This window comes from Akebia trifoliata, chromosome 5 (genome assembly GCF_017979445.1).
Source record: "Akebia trifoliata isolate Shusen 1 chromosome 5, ASM1797944v1, whole genome shotgun sequence".
In the NCBI taxonomy this organism is placed as follows: Eukaryota; Viridiplantae; Streptophyta; class Magnoliopsida; order Ranunculales; family Lardizabalaceae; genus Akebia; species Akebia trifoliata.
This window is the reverse complement of record NC_141379.1, coordinates 1,271,602-1,289,831: the sequence shown is the minus strand read 5'-3', so window position 1 is coordinate 1,289,831 and position 18,230 is coordinate 1,271,602. Positions and strand designations below refer to the sequence as shown.

The 18,230-nt window shown below is 34.6% G+C and overlaps 2 protein-coding genes across 4 annotated transcripts; one reads left to right on the top strand and one right to left on the bottom strand.

Moving 5' to 3' along the window:
* Window positions 1-1,573: 1,573 nt before the first annotated feature.
* On the top strand, window positions 1,574-6,700 carry LOC147400834 (uncharacterized). Of its 3 annotated transcripts, none has more exons than XM_086441869.1 (3): window positions 1,574-1,925; window positions 4,338-4,461; window positions 5,284-6,234. In XM_086441869.1, exons 1-2 carry the CDS (start codon window positions 1,774-1,776, stop codon window positions 4,414-4,416), a joined length of 231 nt encoding a protein of 76 aa, XP_086297995.1. In that variant the 5' UTR covers window positions 1,574-1,773; the 3' UTR covers window positions 4,417-4,461; window positions 5,284-6,234. The 3 variants fall into 3 exon arrangements, with proteins under 3 accessions (XP_086297995.1, XP_086297994.1, XP_086297993.1); XM_086441868.1 differs by lacking the exon at window positions 5,284-6,234 and adding an exon at window positions 6,567-6,700 and having other exon boundaries at window positions 1,575-1,925; XM_086441867.1 differs by having other exon boundaries at window positions 1,577-1,925; window positions 4,338-6,234.
* A 3,769-nt stretch (window positions 6,701-10,469) lies between these two features.
* On the bottom strand, window positions 10,470-16,426 carry LOC147400833 (gamma carbonic anhydrase-like 1, mitochondrial). The gene is made up of 2 exons (XM_086441865.1): window positions 16,007-16,426; window positions 10,470-11,110 (listed from the first exon to the last, which is right to left on the bottom strand). Exons 1-2 carry the CDS (start codon window positions 16,359-16,361, stop codon window positions 10,731-10,733), a joined length of 735 nt encoding a protein of 244 aa, XP_086297991.1. The 5' UTR covers window positions 16,362-16,426; the 3' UTR covers window positions 10,470-10,730.
* Between the last annotated feature and the right edge of the window lie 1,804 nt (window positions 16,427-18,230).

Here is an 18,230-nt window from a genome sequence, read left to right as displayed (position 1 = left end):
AAAGTAACTCTTAACAACTTATAAAAAGCCCCATTTCCATCTCAAAAATCTCATGTTTGAATCCACTCTCTCAAGTCATCTATCTCAATCTCTAATACTCCCAAACCTCTAAGACATTCTAAAAAAAAGCTCTCTTCAATCTATACTCAATTCTCTATCTCACTTTTTCTTTTCTAAGAAAGACATTTATAATTCTACTAAGCACATAAAAACTTAAGAAGAAGAAGAAGAAAAAGAAGAAAGGAGAAAGAGAAGGAGAAGAAGAAGAATAATAATAAAGAAAGTTCAAGCCTCAAGAAGGGTTTAGAATAGGATTTCAATTTACGTAAATTCCAACTTTCTCCCTTCTACACTTTCTTCTTCTACTCCCCCTCATTCACTTCTTTAATTTCATTTTTAGAAATCCTCTAAAGATCGGACTTTGATTTAGTCAAAAGTGTAAGGGTTATAACCATCTTCAAAAGAAAGTCATTTTGAATCTTTAAGCACGATTTGCACACACCCTACTCAACTAATTTTGAAGACATTGATGATTGGACCTTTCTTAACCCATGAGAATGAACTCGCAACTATTAGTTAACACTTTTCAAAAAGTATGTTCCCAAGATAAGATTTCTATAAGGATCATCCCTTTCAATGAGGTGATCCCTATAGTCTATGCCAATATCAAATCTCTCTCTTAGGGTACAAGTTGTCGATCCTTCAATTCTGTTTTTATTTTATTTTCACTTTATTTTAAAAATGACTAAGCTTTTAAGATTATCATCGTTTGATGGAGAGAAATGGGTGCCTAACACCTTTCCATCTCTCTAACCGAACCCTTACCTAAACCCTAGGTGGTTCGGTGTCATAATTTGTATGAAAGTCACTATGACGTCAAAATGACATTTTTTTTTCTTCTAAAAATGCATTTCAAATGATCGTTTATATACCCTTTTACAAAAAGGAATAGTGACGACTTCAAATTCTTGTAAAGGTGATTTTCGAATTCAAAAATCACATAACGACAATCTTAATTATTCAACAAAACATGGAGGGGCATATCTAAAGGAAGCGGATCCTATATAGCAGAAGTTTCTTGTAGAATCCTATTACACTCTCTTTGTTGCTGAGAGAGAGAGACAAATATACAAAAGGTAGCATCTCAACCCTCTTGTGATCGTGGTTTGGATCTGTTTTTTTTTTTTTTGATAGATCTTAGTATTTAAAAATGAACTTTTAAAGTGTTGGATTTTATTGATTCACAGATGTGATGCACTTAAAACAGTTCAAAGGGTCTTACAGGAAACTTCCGCTACAGAGTATACACAACCATATCCAAATCAGTCTTCAAAATACTTGAACATTTAGTTTAATTTGTTGGGGAAATCCAGTTATTTAACATTAGTCCTCTTAAGTTAATGATGAGGTTATATATGTAATTTACTAAAATAACAAATTCACTTATGATGTAATTTTAAAGATTCTATTTACACAACAAGTTTTACTTATTACACACCAATCTATATGCAAGCTACAGTTTCATTTCAAAAGGATTTGTGTGTTCTAATTAACAGTTGGTGTGCCAATAGAATCTCTCCCAAGATGGTTTGTAGTCGTAGAATGGTGACGAGGTAACAACACAGCCCCAATTCAATGGTGAGAACTATTCCTGGAAGCTCTCATTCATGGCTTCTTCATTCGAAAAGCTCTAGTTAGAGTTATACATGGTGGTTGCAGTTAAGTTTTGTAGGGTTTAAGTTCAGATAAGATCAATAATTAGGGTTTATAGCAATGGCCTTGACGAATTTCATCCTCACAGTGGCTGGAGTGAGCGCTGTAGTTCTTCTCCTGAGGAGCGATGTCAAACAATCTGCTGTGATTTTCAGGCGCAACGTTCGTCACATTAGAAAATGGCTTGAAGAAGAATCTGTTTCTGCTTCTAAGTAAACCCTACTCTTCCTCATTCTCTGTCGTTATGAATTTGGTATCGATTCATCGTGACTCTGTGTGATTCATGATTTATTCTGTTTCATCACTCATGTTGTAATTTAAAGGGTTCAAGTTTTAATTTTTAAAGTTTTAATTTTCTTTCTATGTTCTAGATTGGATTTGAACCTGTAACAATTCCTTGGAGTGATTAGGGTCTGACAACATAGAAAGAAAGAAAGACTAAAATACTAGAATTTAAATTTTTAATATGAGAGCGGTAGAATTTAAATCAATTTTATCTAAAATTCAGGAAACATGAATTAAAAGAAACAAAATTGAACGCAAAAATTGCACCTGAATCTGTGGAATTCTGCAATGTAATCTACCATCCATGGAGCAGGGACTGATAATTCTTCTTTTTTGAAGAATTCTATCGACTAGAAAGTAGAAACACATTGGTTGGCTTGTCTTTGGTTCTGATATGTAAATTTAAACCTGGTTTTGGATTTCTATCTGTTAATTTCTTATTTAATTATCATTCCTTTATGCATCATGAAACATTCTTCATACATTATTTATCTTTTTGAGCTTCGACGCATAGCTCGGTTGGTTTGACACATAGCAAAGCAACTTTGAGGTCGTCGGTTCAAGTCTAGCTTTCCCATCAAAATAAAATAAAATAAAAACAGTAATGGTTAGGGTGAACCTGAATCATAAGCCTTCACCTACTCACTTTCGTGTTCATTCAGATCATTGGGTCTGTTTTGAATAAGATTGGGTAATCCTGGAATGGGTCCAAGATATGATCCATTCCTCTATCTTTCAGGGTCATTGAGGTTCAGTAATGAGATATGGTGATCTACCCAGGCCTCCTCTATGTGGGAGGGACTTTCGTCTGAAAAGAGCACACCTTTTTTATTTATCTGGGCTTTGCCCAGTCCATAGACCATGGTCTTGTCCAAGGACTAGTCCTGGGGCATGTGCAACACCCGCACATCATACGCACCAGGTAAGTGAGGGTGCTTGCTCTTGCAGGTGGACCTTGAGGAATTAATGCTCATACTGGGTATCGAACTCATGACCTATGGGCATTAACCGCTTATTGATCCAAAATTGCCATTGTAATTGTTGCCCTCTTGCTTTTAAAGGATGATGATGTGTTGGCCTTCAAGATAATGGAGTAAAATGACCAATGGAAACTTGTTTCACTGTTCCCATTGACTCCCATTAAAGAAAAAAATAGGATGGGGTTAAGGAGCAATAAGTTGGTCAATTTGGGGAACCTGGAGAGAATGAAATGGGCGACCTTGGCTGTGTTTTATCTAATTTAAAATCTAATATATTAGTTAGGTTAATTTCGACACCTAGTTGGTGCATAATTTTTTAGTCCTTAAAAGATTAATCAATCTACAACCGGGGTAGTTTCATCGCATTTTTTTATTTGAGACTTTTTCTGTAAAAGAGGGCATGTTTGAAACCTCCCACAAAATGTTTTCCATCCCTGTGACCTATTCTTTTATCATTTTTTTTTTCCAAAGTATGTACCCAGACAAGAAAGGGGATTTGGCAAGACCACTGCCACTTAATTGAAAATAGACCTGTAACTTTCTGTGTCAGAAGTTTATAAGACTATGATGAATGTAAATGCTAAAATTTTCTTAAGAATATTTCATTCTTAGCCATAGTATAAATGCATGATCAAGAATTTTTATGTTTTCGTGTTATAGTTTGGGTTTTTGCAATATTGTAATGGACCACCTCAAGAAATATTTAATGGACATTTATCCCTTGATGTTCAAAGTTATGAATACATTTTCTTGAGAAATCGAAAAACCGAACTGCAGTTTCACTCTTCCATTTTGAGATCAGACATACCATTTCCTTCTAATGACAATAAAGTTATATAACAGAGTATGTAGGCTATAATGCGTTCTTACATTTATCATAAGTTTTCATGCAAAAACTATCTATTTAAAAGGTTATAACTGTCAGCATATGGTTCATGTTTTGCATATCAAGAAAAGAAAATGAACAAAAGAGGAAGAAAATCTGAGTCTCCCCTGTGATTCCTTCGATAATTGGCGTTCAAGTTGTTTATTACATGGCTGTAGCAGTACTATCCAGCGCAGGTTAGAGAATGACGTTTTAGCCTCATTGAAGAGAGATGAGGCTGTCAGGTGGATCCTTTTATGGGTCAGAGATCACTTGGCAGCTACACCATGCACCACATCTGGTAGTACTTATGCGATAATTTGAGTGTTGTCTTCTAGGATATTTAAACCTTCATTTCAAGCCTGCAAACATATATCGACTCCGGTGCTGCTGTTTATATATGAATGGTAGCTTTTATGGTTAATCTATGATAACTATTTCTCCATAATATCACATATATATCCTATACAACCCTGTGATGAATATCATTTCAGGCTGACTGAGAAAGCAAAACCTAAGGAGGTGGAATCACAAGTTGCTCAGAAAGATATTCCAAAAGAGGACAAGCACTGAGTTTTCCACGGGCATGCAATTTGTTAAAAATCCAGGCTGCTCAGAGTAAATATGCAGAAATTATTTTTTTAGTTCATATTCTCATTTCGAGTTTTGTTTTTAATTTCATGTGATGTACTTTCTCTGCCAAATCAAAATGAAATATGGGAAATAAAGGAAGTATGCATTCTAACTTGTCAGAACTACTTCCACTTGTTATGTTGGTAATCCTGATTTCATGTAAGGATAAATCTTGGGAGTGTTGTGGACATTATTAGCAATCTAGACTCTTAATCTTCAGAACATATCAAATGTATAGTGGGTTGTATTTTGGATATGTAAATACTCAAAAGTCGGCCTAATTTGGTCATCACAACCATCCAATGTGAACTTCCTTGTTCATCCGATCATTCCCTCTCAAGTTGTGATTGCCCAATGGACCTAGAAAATCCAGATGGAGCCCACTGCATAGTTGGTCCTCTTCCCCTTGCTTTCCTTGTCAATCCTTCGAACTTACGTTTCTATAGTATTCTAAAATTTTCCTTCACCTAGATGTAATTATCAATCTTGTTTTATATTTCCAAAGAATGCCATTATTTCTTCCAGTTGCTTCAATTCACAAATCATCCCTCACAGGATCATTGAGAGAGCAAGCAGATGTCAGCATTTGAATTAACATTAGACATCAGTTTAGGCAGAATTGAATGGAGGATTATGGTTTTTCAACCGATTTACATTTTTTTTGTTGTGATAAAGTTTTGATGACTTGACTCTAAAGGCTGTGGCCCATGTGAGGGGAGCTTTGTACCAGTTCGTGCATTTTTCCCATAATGCAATACTTTTACAAATGAAACTGCATCTTCTCTAACCAAATACTTGCATTTACAGGATTGATTAGGGCACGAGTGGTCCATGGCGAACCTTATGACTTAGAAACAGATCAAATCATGAAAGTAGTCAACCCTGGATAAATTCTTAGAGGGGCACTTGTGACGTAGGGTAGTGTCAAGCAGGCAAAGTTAACATACCAACATTCGTTGCCCAAAACAAAAAATAAGAGAAGAAACTAGAAAGGACATAAGCGTGACATATAGTATAAGAGGAGATGCTACTGAGAAGATTGAACAAAACCATTGACAGAGATTACAACTGTAGATTGCCTACTAGAAGGGTGGCCCTTAAACTGTATGAAAATAAAAGAATATGGAAAAGTTAGACCTGGAGATGACGGGATGAGGTAAAATATAGAAATACTGGAGTGAGCAATGAAATGGGTTTGATATATCATCAGAGTTATTTGAGTAGTCATCATCACCAATGTCAAAATCTTATTCCGAGATTGGTAGAACAGATCATGTCCCTCCATTCATTTTCCTCTAAATATGTGTTTTCCATTAATTCAAGTGCCTTTGGATATGTTTTCATGACTTAATTGATTTTTAATCTTCATATCCCTCGTTAGGACCTTTATCATGTATACCTTTATTATGTATATCTTTATATTAGTTGAGATTGTTATCGATTTTCAATGAGTGTGAACTAATCATCGGATTGATTTTCTTTTAATTTATCGCTTTGGTCTTAAATTTTCTTGAATGTTTTCATTTCTAACTATATCCTTCTTAGACTTTAACATCCTTGTCTCCTCTATCCTTTAGTTGTGAGCAATTAGGGTCATAGATTTTATTTAGTTTTATCCAATAAAAATCAATAGATGAATTGATATTAATTACACTATAATACCCAAAATCAATCTATTTAAAAAATTGTATATCATAATTGTGTATGTTTTGAATCTTCTAATTAATTTAACACAGACAAAAATAATTTAGGCCTTGTTAGAAAAATTTCCCCAAAATTTCAACTTTTTTTAGACCCACCTCCCGAACTCTGAAATATTCTGTTTCATCAATGATGTTGATAATTACGGGCAGTAGCCTTTTAGACCTTTAGCCAACAGTTAATTATAAATTCGAAGCAGGAAGTTAGCAAGGAAAGTGATTAAATGTGATATTGGCACGGCTCAATCAGATAAAAGAGCCCAACTCTTAGGGAGCTTTGATTTGATTGAGCCATGCCAACATCCCCATTTTCGCTCTCAATCCTTACAACCAGAACATGGATACATGTACAAAGATGAAAAAATATTGCACTTGCCTTTCATGGTGCAGGTGTATGAGGAGTTGTCATCGTCATCATCATCATCATCATCAAACGCATATCCCAAAGACTTCCCAAAGACTTGGGGTCGGCTAAACCAATCCTATTCCTCCATTCGGCTCTGTCCAGAGCCGCAGTCTTCTGTTATCGAAAAACATAATAGTTACAACGATAACTATTGCGGTGATGGTGGTGAGCAACCATGGTCTACCATGAAGAAGAAGAAGAAGTCTAAGTAGCATTGAAGAAGGGTTGGCTTGGAAATATATATGAGGGAAAACGTATAAATGAAGGACTCGTTAGAAAAAATAAGAATGGTTGAGATGTCCAAATCTTTGTTTCTGTGAGGAGTGTGAAAATATAATTTTTAAGATGGTTTTTAGATTTGGTTTTCTATGTCGTGGTTGACGTCTTGGTGACATTGTCTCTCAAGAAGGTTCCTTGTTTTGTCTCCTTAGTGATTTAAACATCATACCCCTAACTGTTTCGGAGAATATTTTAAACTTGACAGATATACCCTTTGACCTCATTCTTATATGAGAGATTAATAAAAAAATAACCTCATTGCCCTCATCTGCATACTCTTACCAAATCACTCGATTCTTCTCTCAAAATATGTATTCTTCAACTTCTATGGTAAATGTCCTTTTAAATTATTCGAACTCATCTTCAATCCATCGTCTTCTCTCTCTTTGGCAGTTTATCGAAAACCCTCGACCTTTCAATCGAAAATTTGATTAACTTTTTCAAAAATCATATTTTTTTTTCCTTGAGATTTCAAAGTGTAGGAAGGAATCTTGTTGGAGAGTAAATTTTTTTACCTTGAATTAAAATCAAGGGTTTTTAAGTAGAGATAGAAGATAAAAGGCATTTATGTCATTTGCTATATTTCAATGATTTGAAAACATGGGCATCTCAAATATTCAATAAAACCTTTGGGGGTATATCTAAATCACTGTAATTATTATTTTTAATAATGATTATAAAGGTTGCTAAATTATTAGCTCCATCTTGATAAATAACAATGATCATCGAGCTGACCTAATCATAATCGCCACTCATCGTGGTTGATAATTGAATTATTAGGTAACATAGTGCATATATGGGCCAACAAGAACAAAATACTGTCTGAAGTGTATCACATCAACTACTGATAATGGAAATCTGATCCTATAACTTTGAATTTGGACTAAGGATTTTGGTTCTGATAAGGATTTGATAACCTATCGGATTGGTTTTGGATCAATTATGTTCCGAACTGATAAGGGGCAGATATGAAATAGAATTGGGAGTGTAAATTATATTTTATACATTCTTTATGCGTATAAAGTTATTTATATTTTGTATATCCAATCGACATAATCCAGACTCGATTCTATTGAACTTGAATCCTAATATCGAGATCCAATCCGATTCTTATTTTGATTGGTTCGTTATTAACCCAATCCGATTCCGATCCATTGACAATGTAACATGCCACTTGCTTGCAATATAAAATAAAAGTAAGACTGAATCTAAGCCAGAAAGTCAAATGAGGCAAGTCTTTTTAAAAAATAATCTTTTAAATTATGCAGGCATATTTTGTTACATAATTAATGAGAAAATTAATTTAAAAATTTGCATTAAAATAATTAATACCATCTAATATTCTCTATGTTCATTACTAAGAAAAATAATTTATGATCACAAAAAAATAATAATAATAATTAAAAAAAAATTTGTGGACTTGAACCTACCAAATGTGTATTTCATAATATTCTAGCTTCACTTATAGGTTGGGAAGCTTTGGTTCATTTAATTTGCACCCACTAAAGACACAGAGAAACCATATATTCGCCAACTAGCCTTGCTTACATATACATAACCTAATCCTGGTCCCATTTTCTCTATGTTTTAGTGAAAAGTTTCCTAATCGTTATTTTTGTTTTTCTTCTAAAATAAATTAAGCAGTGTGTGTGACCTTTCAAGATGGTGTAGGACATGCAGTTAGGGTGTTAACGTTAGTGTTTGGTATAATCTCACTGGCTTTCTCATTCTTCATGAGATTCCTCTCTCTCTCATCATTTGTGTTACTAGTTTCACAGTTTAAAAATAAGTAATGATATTATGGGAAAAAAAATCACAAGTGATTTACTGATTCAAAATTTTTGACTCGGTTGATGCGGCAAGGGCACAGAACCGTAGATTTTTTTCCTTGTGTATCCCGAAGAAAAAGGTCTATGGTTTTGTGCCCTTGCCACGTTCACCAAGTGAAAAATTTTGTGTCAAAAAATATGACTCAAAAAAATTTACTCACCGTTAGCGCTCAAAGAATTTAGGATTTATGAATCAGATGAGTTTGAGTGTATTGAATGCATCCCCAATTTACAAAACTACCCTTCTTAGGTTTAAGGTGGCTCGCACTAGAGAGTTTGTGAGCATTGTGACAAAAAGAATTTGTGAGCAGAAATCACTAATATTGTGGTGTTATGTACCACCAAACTTTGAAGTTGATCAAATAGATTGTGTTATCATCCAACCAAATTGTGCCCACCAATTGGATGGATGGTTTTATATTTGTTACAACAGTGACAACAAACTGCTATTTGTTTTTGAAAAATTCGTGATTGAATCAAGTTTTTTTGAAAAAAAAATCACGAAAGTTTTGAAAAATCACAGATTATTTTTTATTTTAACAGTTTTAAGTATTATTTTTCATTTTATATGTAAAATACATATTTTTTTTATGGGTTTTATGAGTATATATAATTATATACTTTTCATTTTTTGGATTCGATTACTTTTCATTTTTTGGGGCAAACTTATGAGTATATAATTATCTCGGCGTTTTCGTAGGTACAAATTGTTCACCCTCAGATCTTAAAGATTCGAACATAGTTCGTCAAGTTATTTCAAGTAATACAAGTAAAGAACTCTTACACCCAACCAATAACCATTTTAATGTTCAAATTAAAACAATCATAGTGACAGAGTTGGGGTTTGAGAAAATATCGGAAAAAGTCAGCAAAACTAGGTAAAGTTGGAAAAAAATCGGATAAGCAATCAACAAAAAGGTTTTGATGCAATATTTCAACATGGGGTTCGGTAAAATTTGTTGGGGTCAATTGGACTAAAGGAATTTTGGTTCATTGAGTAGTATTTATGACCAACGGCTGAGGACAATAAAAATAAAAATAAAACCTTTAGATTTGGTACCACATCTAATTCGCACAGTTGAGTGGACCCATAATTTGAATTTTGATATTCGTAGCTTAAGGTTGGTTGGTTGGTTCTCTAGATTCAAATCTGGAGAACTATTAGTTAATGTTGCTTTGTTGCCGACATTTTCTTTCTATTAAGCGACCCCTGAATCTGATGTGACTTTCTTTTTGGGTTCTCAGATCCTCATCAAACTATGTTCTAAATGGATAAGAATCCGAACCCACCGAACCACCAAATTTTGATTGGATTTGATGAACCAAAATATTAAGTTCGGCGAACAAAATAATTTTTTTCATTGTTTGTATTTAAGATTTAGATTATTTCTTTTTTAGTTGGAATTTTTATAATTATAATTATATATATGCACAAGCAAACCAAGCTACACCAATAACTGGATTGGATTTTGTAATCTTGAATTCAAAGCTTCTTAGTTTCGGGTACCATTTTTCAATTAGTTGGATCGATTTCTGCGAGTCATGACATGGGTTAGGCTTGGAGTCTTATGTGCACGAGCATATGCACAGTTAAATGATCTCTTTGCCCATGAATGTTTGGTCAATCATTTATGGACCCAATACACAAAAGTTCAAACTTGAACAATCTTCTTTCCTGCAAAGGAGGAGACATGATGCAAGAACCCCCAATTCTTCGGCATGAGAAAAGGAAAACTTACAAAAACTTTACCCTTAAAACTATACCTCAAACTTTCAAAATATTAGAATCTAAACTTTGTTTAGAGCAGTTCCAAGAAATCCAGGCGAATAACTTTAAAAAAGGGTACACAGACCAATGGACTGAACTCCAAAGGTTCTTTCGTTGGTCGGTTGGTCGTCCATCTCAATCGATCCCAACCACAAATAGTACTCCAAACTTGCAAAAAAATAAATTTGTTTAAAGAGAGTAGTAGTAGGTGGGCTTATTTCTTCTTAGAAGATACTTCCAACTGAGATATGCAAAAAAAAAATGCAAGTGTTTCAAATCCGGATCCCAAAAGACTTCTTCAACTTCTCGACCTCCAAATAAACTGTGGAGTAAGGTAGGAATTCTGGTGAATAGTTGTTCTTGCTCAGATCGCTGATTGCAACAGCAAGTTTGGGGATCTCCAAGGTTTCTTCGTGGCTGAGAGTTCGAACAAACCTTGCTGGGTTCCCAGCCCATAGTTCCCCGGTTGGGATTCTTCGGCCTGGAGGAACTACAGATCCAGCTTCAAGAATTGAATGGGTCTCCACCAATGAACCTTCCATGAGGATGGAGTGCTGCCCAACAATGCACTCAGGTTCGATTGTGCAGGACCGTAAGAGACTGTATGCACCAATTGTCACAAACCTGTCAATGGATGTCTCCGCAGGAAGCCCTGAAAAATTGGAAGCATTAAAGGAAAAAGAAATTATACGATTACAAACAGAGAGATTACAAATGAAATTTTAGAACATCAATTGTTCTTGCCTAACAGTGAGTTATCATCTTATATGTCAAAACCAAATCTATAGATCAAACATAAAAGCCAAATCCAATCCATAAACAAAATAGAAATAGCGAAACTCCCTTGCAAGAAAATAATCAACTTGTTTGGTGCCCTTGAAGCATTGCCATTGGATCAATGCCACAATATTCCGAGGTAGATTTGTACTTCCCTTACAATCTACATGAACATCTGGATGATTTATGGACCCCATCACCTTATGGACCAGGATAACAGTCAAAAAAATAGTTTATGCGCATATGCAGGAAGCAGAGTCCAACCTGGGAAATATTTTAGACAAATAATAAAACTCGATTGGATGATTTTTACCATCCAATTGATTTTTTTCCTAGACCGTTCGCCTAATTCCGACTTTCCAAGGAAGTGTGATAGTCTACAAGGAGAAAGAACCAGCTATGCTTTATATCTAAAAGTGTTTATAGAATCAGATATGATGAGGTTTCTATGCAATCTAAGAATACCTCCAATAGGATGTAAAATAAGAGGAAGTCAATTGACATGATTTGGGCTTGTAAAACAAAGATTAATGATGGCACCACCAACAAGGTACTTTTGCGGCAAGTTGAAGGCTCTAAAAGGATGAGAGGAAACCAACAATGATGTGGATGTTGTAAGAATAGAAATGAATCCATACCTTGACCAAATATATAGTTCTTGCTAGAGTTAAATGGCCAAAAATTGATGTGGATGTACTTATTAAGAAAATGATGTTGGCGTAATAAGAAAAGATCCGATGATGATGATGAATTCAGGTATTAGTTGTTGGAGGCATGTTTTCATGGAGAGGGACGATCTGAAAACATAAAGGAATTGATAAGGTTTACAACTAACTAAATGAGGTTGAATGGAAAAATGGACCAGCAATTGTGGAGAATACAACAAACTGGCAAGGATATTTAAAGATAAAAAACAGTTGAGCACAATCTAATTCCTCAGAACATAATGATCATTAGTAGCCACTGATGTTGGTAATTAAGCTAAGGAACCGAACCAGTATGGAGGATAAGTTCCAGCAATTAATATGCATAACCGTAGTGAGGTCGAAGGTCCCTCAAAACCTATCCAAGCCATATAGGAATCCTAGGACAAGAATGTTTTTTTTTTTTCATAAGTCCTAGGACAAGAAGTTCATTTCAAATGGATGGAAAAAAAAACAATCTAGCTAAAGTGGGATTAGCCCTGCTCAAAAGGTACATTTCAAATGGTGCATAGTTCTTCACAAGGTTCAGAATTGTACAAATTTTTTCAACTTTACCATAAAGTTCTTAATTAAAGTACTGACCAAAATTATCAATAGGATACAAATAACAACTAAAAATCACACCAAAATATGTAGATAATTTAAGATGTGAATGTGAAAGTTATCAAAAAGAACCTAAACAATAATTGTTATCAAAAGGAGGTTTCTAATTAAATATGTCAAAATAGTACAATGCCTTCGTAACTAAATTTATGAAAATCTTGCTGAAGTCTTCTATCATAACTGAGAATGGACAATTCCCCACTTTCATTATCTGCACCAATTACCTCCTTGTGCAAGGTCGTGGAAACACAATATGAAGCAAAGGAAGTATGATACATTAGAATAGGTGTGATACATAGAGTACTCACTACCTCATGCTTCATATCAGTAGGATCAAATTATGGTACCTATTGTTACGATACATAATTATACAAATCATTATGTTTAACCACGAGTTTGAAGCATGAAGGGAGTTACAATTAACCTTGTCAACTAGAATTAACCATGGGATTTCCGAAGTCAGTCTAGCATGACCACGAAAGCAGGGGTGCAATAAAATGTCACACCAGGGATATTGTCAATTGTTAATACTCAACTCCAGCATGCAACCCTGTAGGACCCATCTCCTATCTAGCTGAAATACATCTAGAATGAAAGAATACAACTAAAAGGAAAGAAGTAATGTATTTGTTGTAAGATAGTTTTGTATCTTCTTTGACCATCAAACAGAATTGCATGGTTAAGTTGTATTCAATGATCGAAACATAATGCACTAGACATTGACCTCCATCCAACATTCTTAAACAAAATTGACTTTTGGATGAAGGATTCCCAATGGCCCATCCGTGCATCCACAACCCTTTTCCCCTGAAGAACAAATCAATAGCTGAAGACAATGCACAAGGGGTAGCCAAGCCATAAAACTAGATTTGGGCCCCCCAAAGTTGCCCTGTTTATTTACTCCCTGAAAAACTGGAATGACTCCAACCTACATGGAAATAGGTTTAACCCAAACCTCACAGGTCAGTAGTGCTTGCTAAATAAGTTTCTCCCATAATCCCAACTCCCAACCTAGATTAGACTAAACTCGCCCAAAAACAATAAGGAGGATAGCAAGTCACTTAATAGCTAAGATTTTGATGTATCCATGATTTTAGATACTGGATCCACATTAGTTTTGGTCTTAGCCAAGACTGAAGAAATCTCGAATTGCCAATTATTTGGTTGATATTTGTATGGGATTTGACAACAGTTGGTTGAGAGAGAGAGAGAGATGAAATTGGTTGAACTTTTGACATTAGAAATTTCAAAATTGCTTGAAACCAAGAAAAGAAAATTTTAAGTTTTACCAAATTTAAAACCTTAGATGGATTGACTTGAATCTTAACCAAATCATGACCTTCATAGAGTTTCAAAACCTAGTGGTGGTCCAGATCAGCCAATGGTGAACTCAAATCAAGATTCACCACCATCAACGTCCCAAGGAATTAGCTCATGATTCCAAGGGGAAAATTACTGGAGCTTCCTATATTTTATTTTATATATTTTTAAAAACTAAATTGCATCTTTTTATCAAACCTTCTTTTTTAATTGAGATTTGTAAATGCTCATATATTTTCAACTATAATTCAGTTTGAAATAAAAATGGATCCGTTAGATATAGATTCCAGGGAGATCTTTCCATGATATCCATTATTAACTAGTTCTAACCAAATGTGAATTTTGTATTTATCTTGATTTGAAATTCTATAATACACTTCCAATAACAGAAGTTGTGGCTGTAGATAAAGTGGAATGGAGGAACGAGATTCATTTAGCCGACCCCAAAGATTTGGGATAAGGCTACAACAATGACGATGATTTGAAATTCAATAATACCATTAAAATTGATATAAATAAGATTAAAAATATAATTTATTTATCTTTAAATCCATGTAGCATTTCCGAGAAAGCAACTCCATTATTAGAGGATGGCGTGCACCACACATGCCTCTTGCTAATCATTATAACTAGCTTGCGAAATTAACTAAATAAATCCTTCTTTTATTTAAATTTGAACAACTAACAAATAAACACTATAACTATCTATTTTACTAAAGTAACCACCACATATGCCACATCCATTCCCCCACCACTACCAATATCATTACATTGGTTTTCATCATTCCACTCCACTTAGAAATGGCTTTGTCCTCAAGGTTATGAAATCCTCCATAAGCACAACCATCCTCTAAAGATCACATAAAAGCAATAAAACTTACGAAACACACGTGACCATTTCGAGGGGATTTTTCGTCATAACCTTTGATTTCACAACATCCAGATCCTTGATTGAACTCAAAGCCTTCAGCTCATATAGCACTAAACCCCAGTAAGCAAATCCTCTTTAGATACTCCAACGACAGCAATGAAATTTTAAATGTTATTCAGACAAAAGTGGCCACTTTGAGAGGGTCTTCCTCCAAAGAACCTCTTTAAGGAGATTTTCCCTCTAGCTTCATGACCTAGATACTCTATTGATCCCAACACTCTTAGCTCAAGAAAGAATTTTGATACTAAATGATATGATCCTCAGTCATATGGTCAAGAGGATGATATATTCATGGTGATTGCAATTGTCAAGTTCAAAAACTTCAAGGGAGTTGTATCTCCTTTAAGACAAACTTCAATAATAGTTTTACATTCACTGTATTAGCTATAAAACATCTTCATATTTATGAACAACTACAATTTCCACCTTACAAGAATAACTAGCTCTCACCCTTCCTACTCGTTACAATACATAACGACTCACTATCAATAGAAAAAACAGGATTTACAACTAGAAGATCATATAGTCAGACTCTTTCTGGCACTTCTTTTATTCTTTGACTCAGACTCGTTACTCCCCATATGTTCACAAAACGCACCCTCACGAAAATACCAAGTGTGTCCATTCAGTGACCACTTCCCAAACCCATTCCTAAAAACAGGGAACTTGTTACCGATTTGTTATGAATGCATACGGTAAGAGGTTGCCAAATGAACTCGGTATTTTCATTTTTTAAAGTGGGGTCTGCTTTTATAAACGCGAGGGGCCGAGGGAAAATGAGTGCCAATCTTCTTGTTTTCCATGAAGGATCACCTCTTTTGTATTGCCTCCCTCTCACACTGAATCTATTGACTCAATCCTGCTTTGTGTCTGGCATCTGATATGTTCCTTGGTTTTCACCAATTTTTTCCTAGTGCTTTCGCTTATAAAAATCATCGTTTTTTTATAACATGTTCTGCTACCTTGGCAAAGATAGAACTATTTCTGAAATGGGTTCGCAAATATAATATGCATTCTTTACAGATCCCAATTAATCTCGTTTTCTGCAGTTTCAAAGCAATTATACATCTTTTCAGATTCATCAACCTCTACTCCCATTCGGAGTTTCCCAATATTTTTCGTTTTTCACTATAATTCCACACGAATTAAGCCTAAAAAAAAGCAACTAAGAATCAAATATAACAAATTAGATAGAAAATCCATAAAAACGAACCTGTAGGTGATGACCAAGCAGCATGAAGAACACATCGCTCCTGCACATTTGAGCAGAAACCGATTGTGATCTTGTTGAGATCGCCACGAAGAACCGATCCGCTCCAAACCGAAGATCCATCGTATACGGTGACTTGGCCAGCTAAAACGACGTTCGGTGCGACAAAAGCGTCGACTGCAATCTTAGGGAGCCATTGCCCTAATGGGATGATCTTCCTCTGGCCTCTGTAATCCCATTTCACTCGATCTTCAGTTGTTGTTGGTGATGTTGTTGTGGAGAGATTTCGCGAGAGGAGGAGAGATTGAGATGAAAGAGAAGTTTTTAGGGTTCTGGACAAGCGAGCTAAAGCTACCATTTTTATCTTCTAACAGTGCTCAGAAGAGAGAGAGGTGTTAAATGGATTTGGGAGTAATTTACTCTAGAGTTTAGACTTGAGAGCAACACCTTAACCTTTTAGTGGATATCTGGGATACCCCTGTGTGTTTCAAAATGATGTCGTACCCCTTGACCTTGGAATACTTTAAAAGGTTAATAAAAATGACCTAGATGCCCTAATCTAGGGCTGTCAACGGATAGCTATCCGATCGGATAGTACTATATCCGAATTCGAATATGAATCCGATCGGATATCACTAACAAATATTCGAATTCGAATTTGAAAAATTTATCGGATATCCGATAATATCCGATCCGATAAAAAAATCTTATAAAATACCATCGTTCTCAATCTGTAAAAAAAAACAAATTGATTTTCATTTTTTTTTTAAATCTTTCAATTATTTTAGTCTTAAAATCGTATAAAATGGGGTTTTATTTTGTGTGTGTGTGTGTGTGAGAGAGAGAGAGAGTATCTATCGAAGCTCGTCGATCGGAGAAGACGATGGTTATGGAGTTTGTACAGTAAAAAAAAAAAAAAAAAAAAGGATTTTACCGAGAGAGAGAGAGAGAGAGAGAGAAAATGTGTACATGGATGCTCGCCGGCCGGAGAAGACAGTGGGTATGGAACTCGCATAGTCGAAACCCACCTTACCGATTTTTAATCTATTGGTTCTTGCGTTTCTGTTGAGAAAAGATAAAGATTTAAAAGTTTTGTTTTGTTGTATGACATGAATACACAACACTTTATATATATATAAAAATTTTATTGTAAAACATGAATACATAATATATATTTTATATCGGAACAAATATTATCAGATTGGATTTCGCAACATCCGAATTCGTATTCGAAATTTATTCGAATTTTAAAATAACATCCGAATCCAAAAATTTCGGATAATATCCGATTTTTCAAATTCAAATTCGAATTTCTACTATACATTAACACCCCTACCCTTATCTTCAAGCCCTACTAAATGTCTTCTATCAAAATGAAATTCATAATCTAAAGTTCAAATTACCATGATAGCACTTGAAAATGCACTTTTCTTACTAACTTAGTAAGATTTTCTAAGGGTCATTGAGCTCAAATGAATAACCACATTGACAATCCAACACCACAGCCCTTAGATTTTATGAAAAAATTCAGATTAAAATGATATTAAAAAAAATTGAAAAACAATTTTGTTTGGACTTAAATTTTGAAGATGGATGACTATTGAACTTCCACGAAACTCTTAAATTTAAAATTAAAATTCAACGGTGAAAAATAATATATTTTTTCAAAATTCATAGAATTTTATCCTCTACAATCCCGTGGCACTGGATCATGTTTTTGGATCCTACAAAGTGAGTTCAATGACTGTTAATAAGATTTTGAAATCTTACTAAGTAATCAAGACTAGTTAGACTCATAGCACTTGAGGTTTGAAGGTTGAAAAATATAAAATCTTAATGTTGAAGATTGTTAAGTAACATAATATTAAGATAATATTATTTTTTATCTAAATCAAGTTAATGGTCGTTCAATCATCATTACTTAAAAATTGAAAAAATATATCCTTTATTCGTTTAAGGATATTTTATTTATAAGCTAGAGGATTGAAGTGAGACACACACTTGTCTAATGCTCATAGTCGTGTCTCTTTCTACACCCTCACTATCAGAATTGCAAGCCACAAGCATTTACACATGCCAAACTAATTCCTCTCGCTCTTCTTCATGCCGCTTTGACCTTAATTTGTGCAATTTCATCACGTGATACTGATCTTAAAGCCCATGTTGAAAATAAAACCCAAATCCGACCATCCGCCAACATCATTTTGTTGCATGGTCTACGAACAAT

Excerpts from the sequence above, each read along its gene's own strand:
- LOC147400834 (XM_086441868.1), top strand. The coding sequence starts at position 1,774 with ATGGCCTTGACGAATTTCATCCTCACAGTGGCTGGAGTGAGCGCTGTA. Across the intron at positions 1,926-4,337 it reads GAATCTGTTTCTGCTTCTAA|GCTGACTGAGAAAGCAAAAC; the intron begins GTAAACCCTACT and ends ATATCATTTCAG.
- LOC147400833 (XM_086441865.1), bottom strand. The coding sequence starts at position 16,361 with ATGGTAGCTTTAGCTCGCTTGTCCAGAACCCTAAAAACTTCTCTTTCA. Across the intron at positions 11,111-16,006 it reads TGCTTGGTCATCACCTACAG|GGCTTCCTGCGGAGACATCC; the intron begins GTTCGTTTTTAT and ends CCAATTTTTCAG.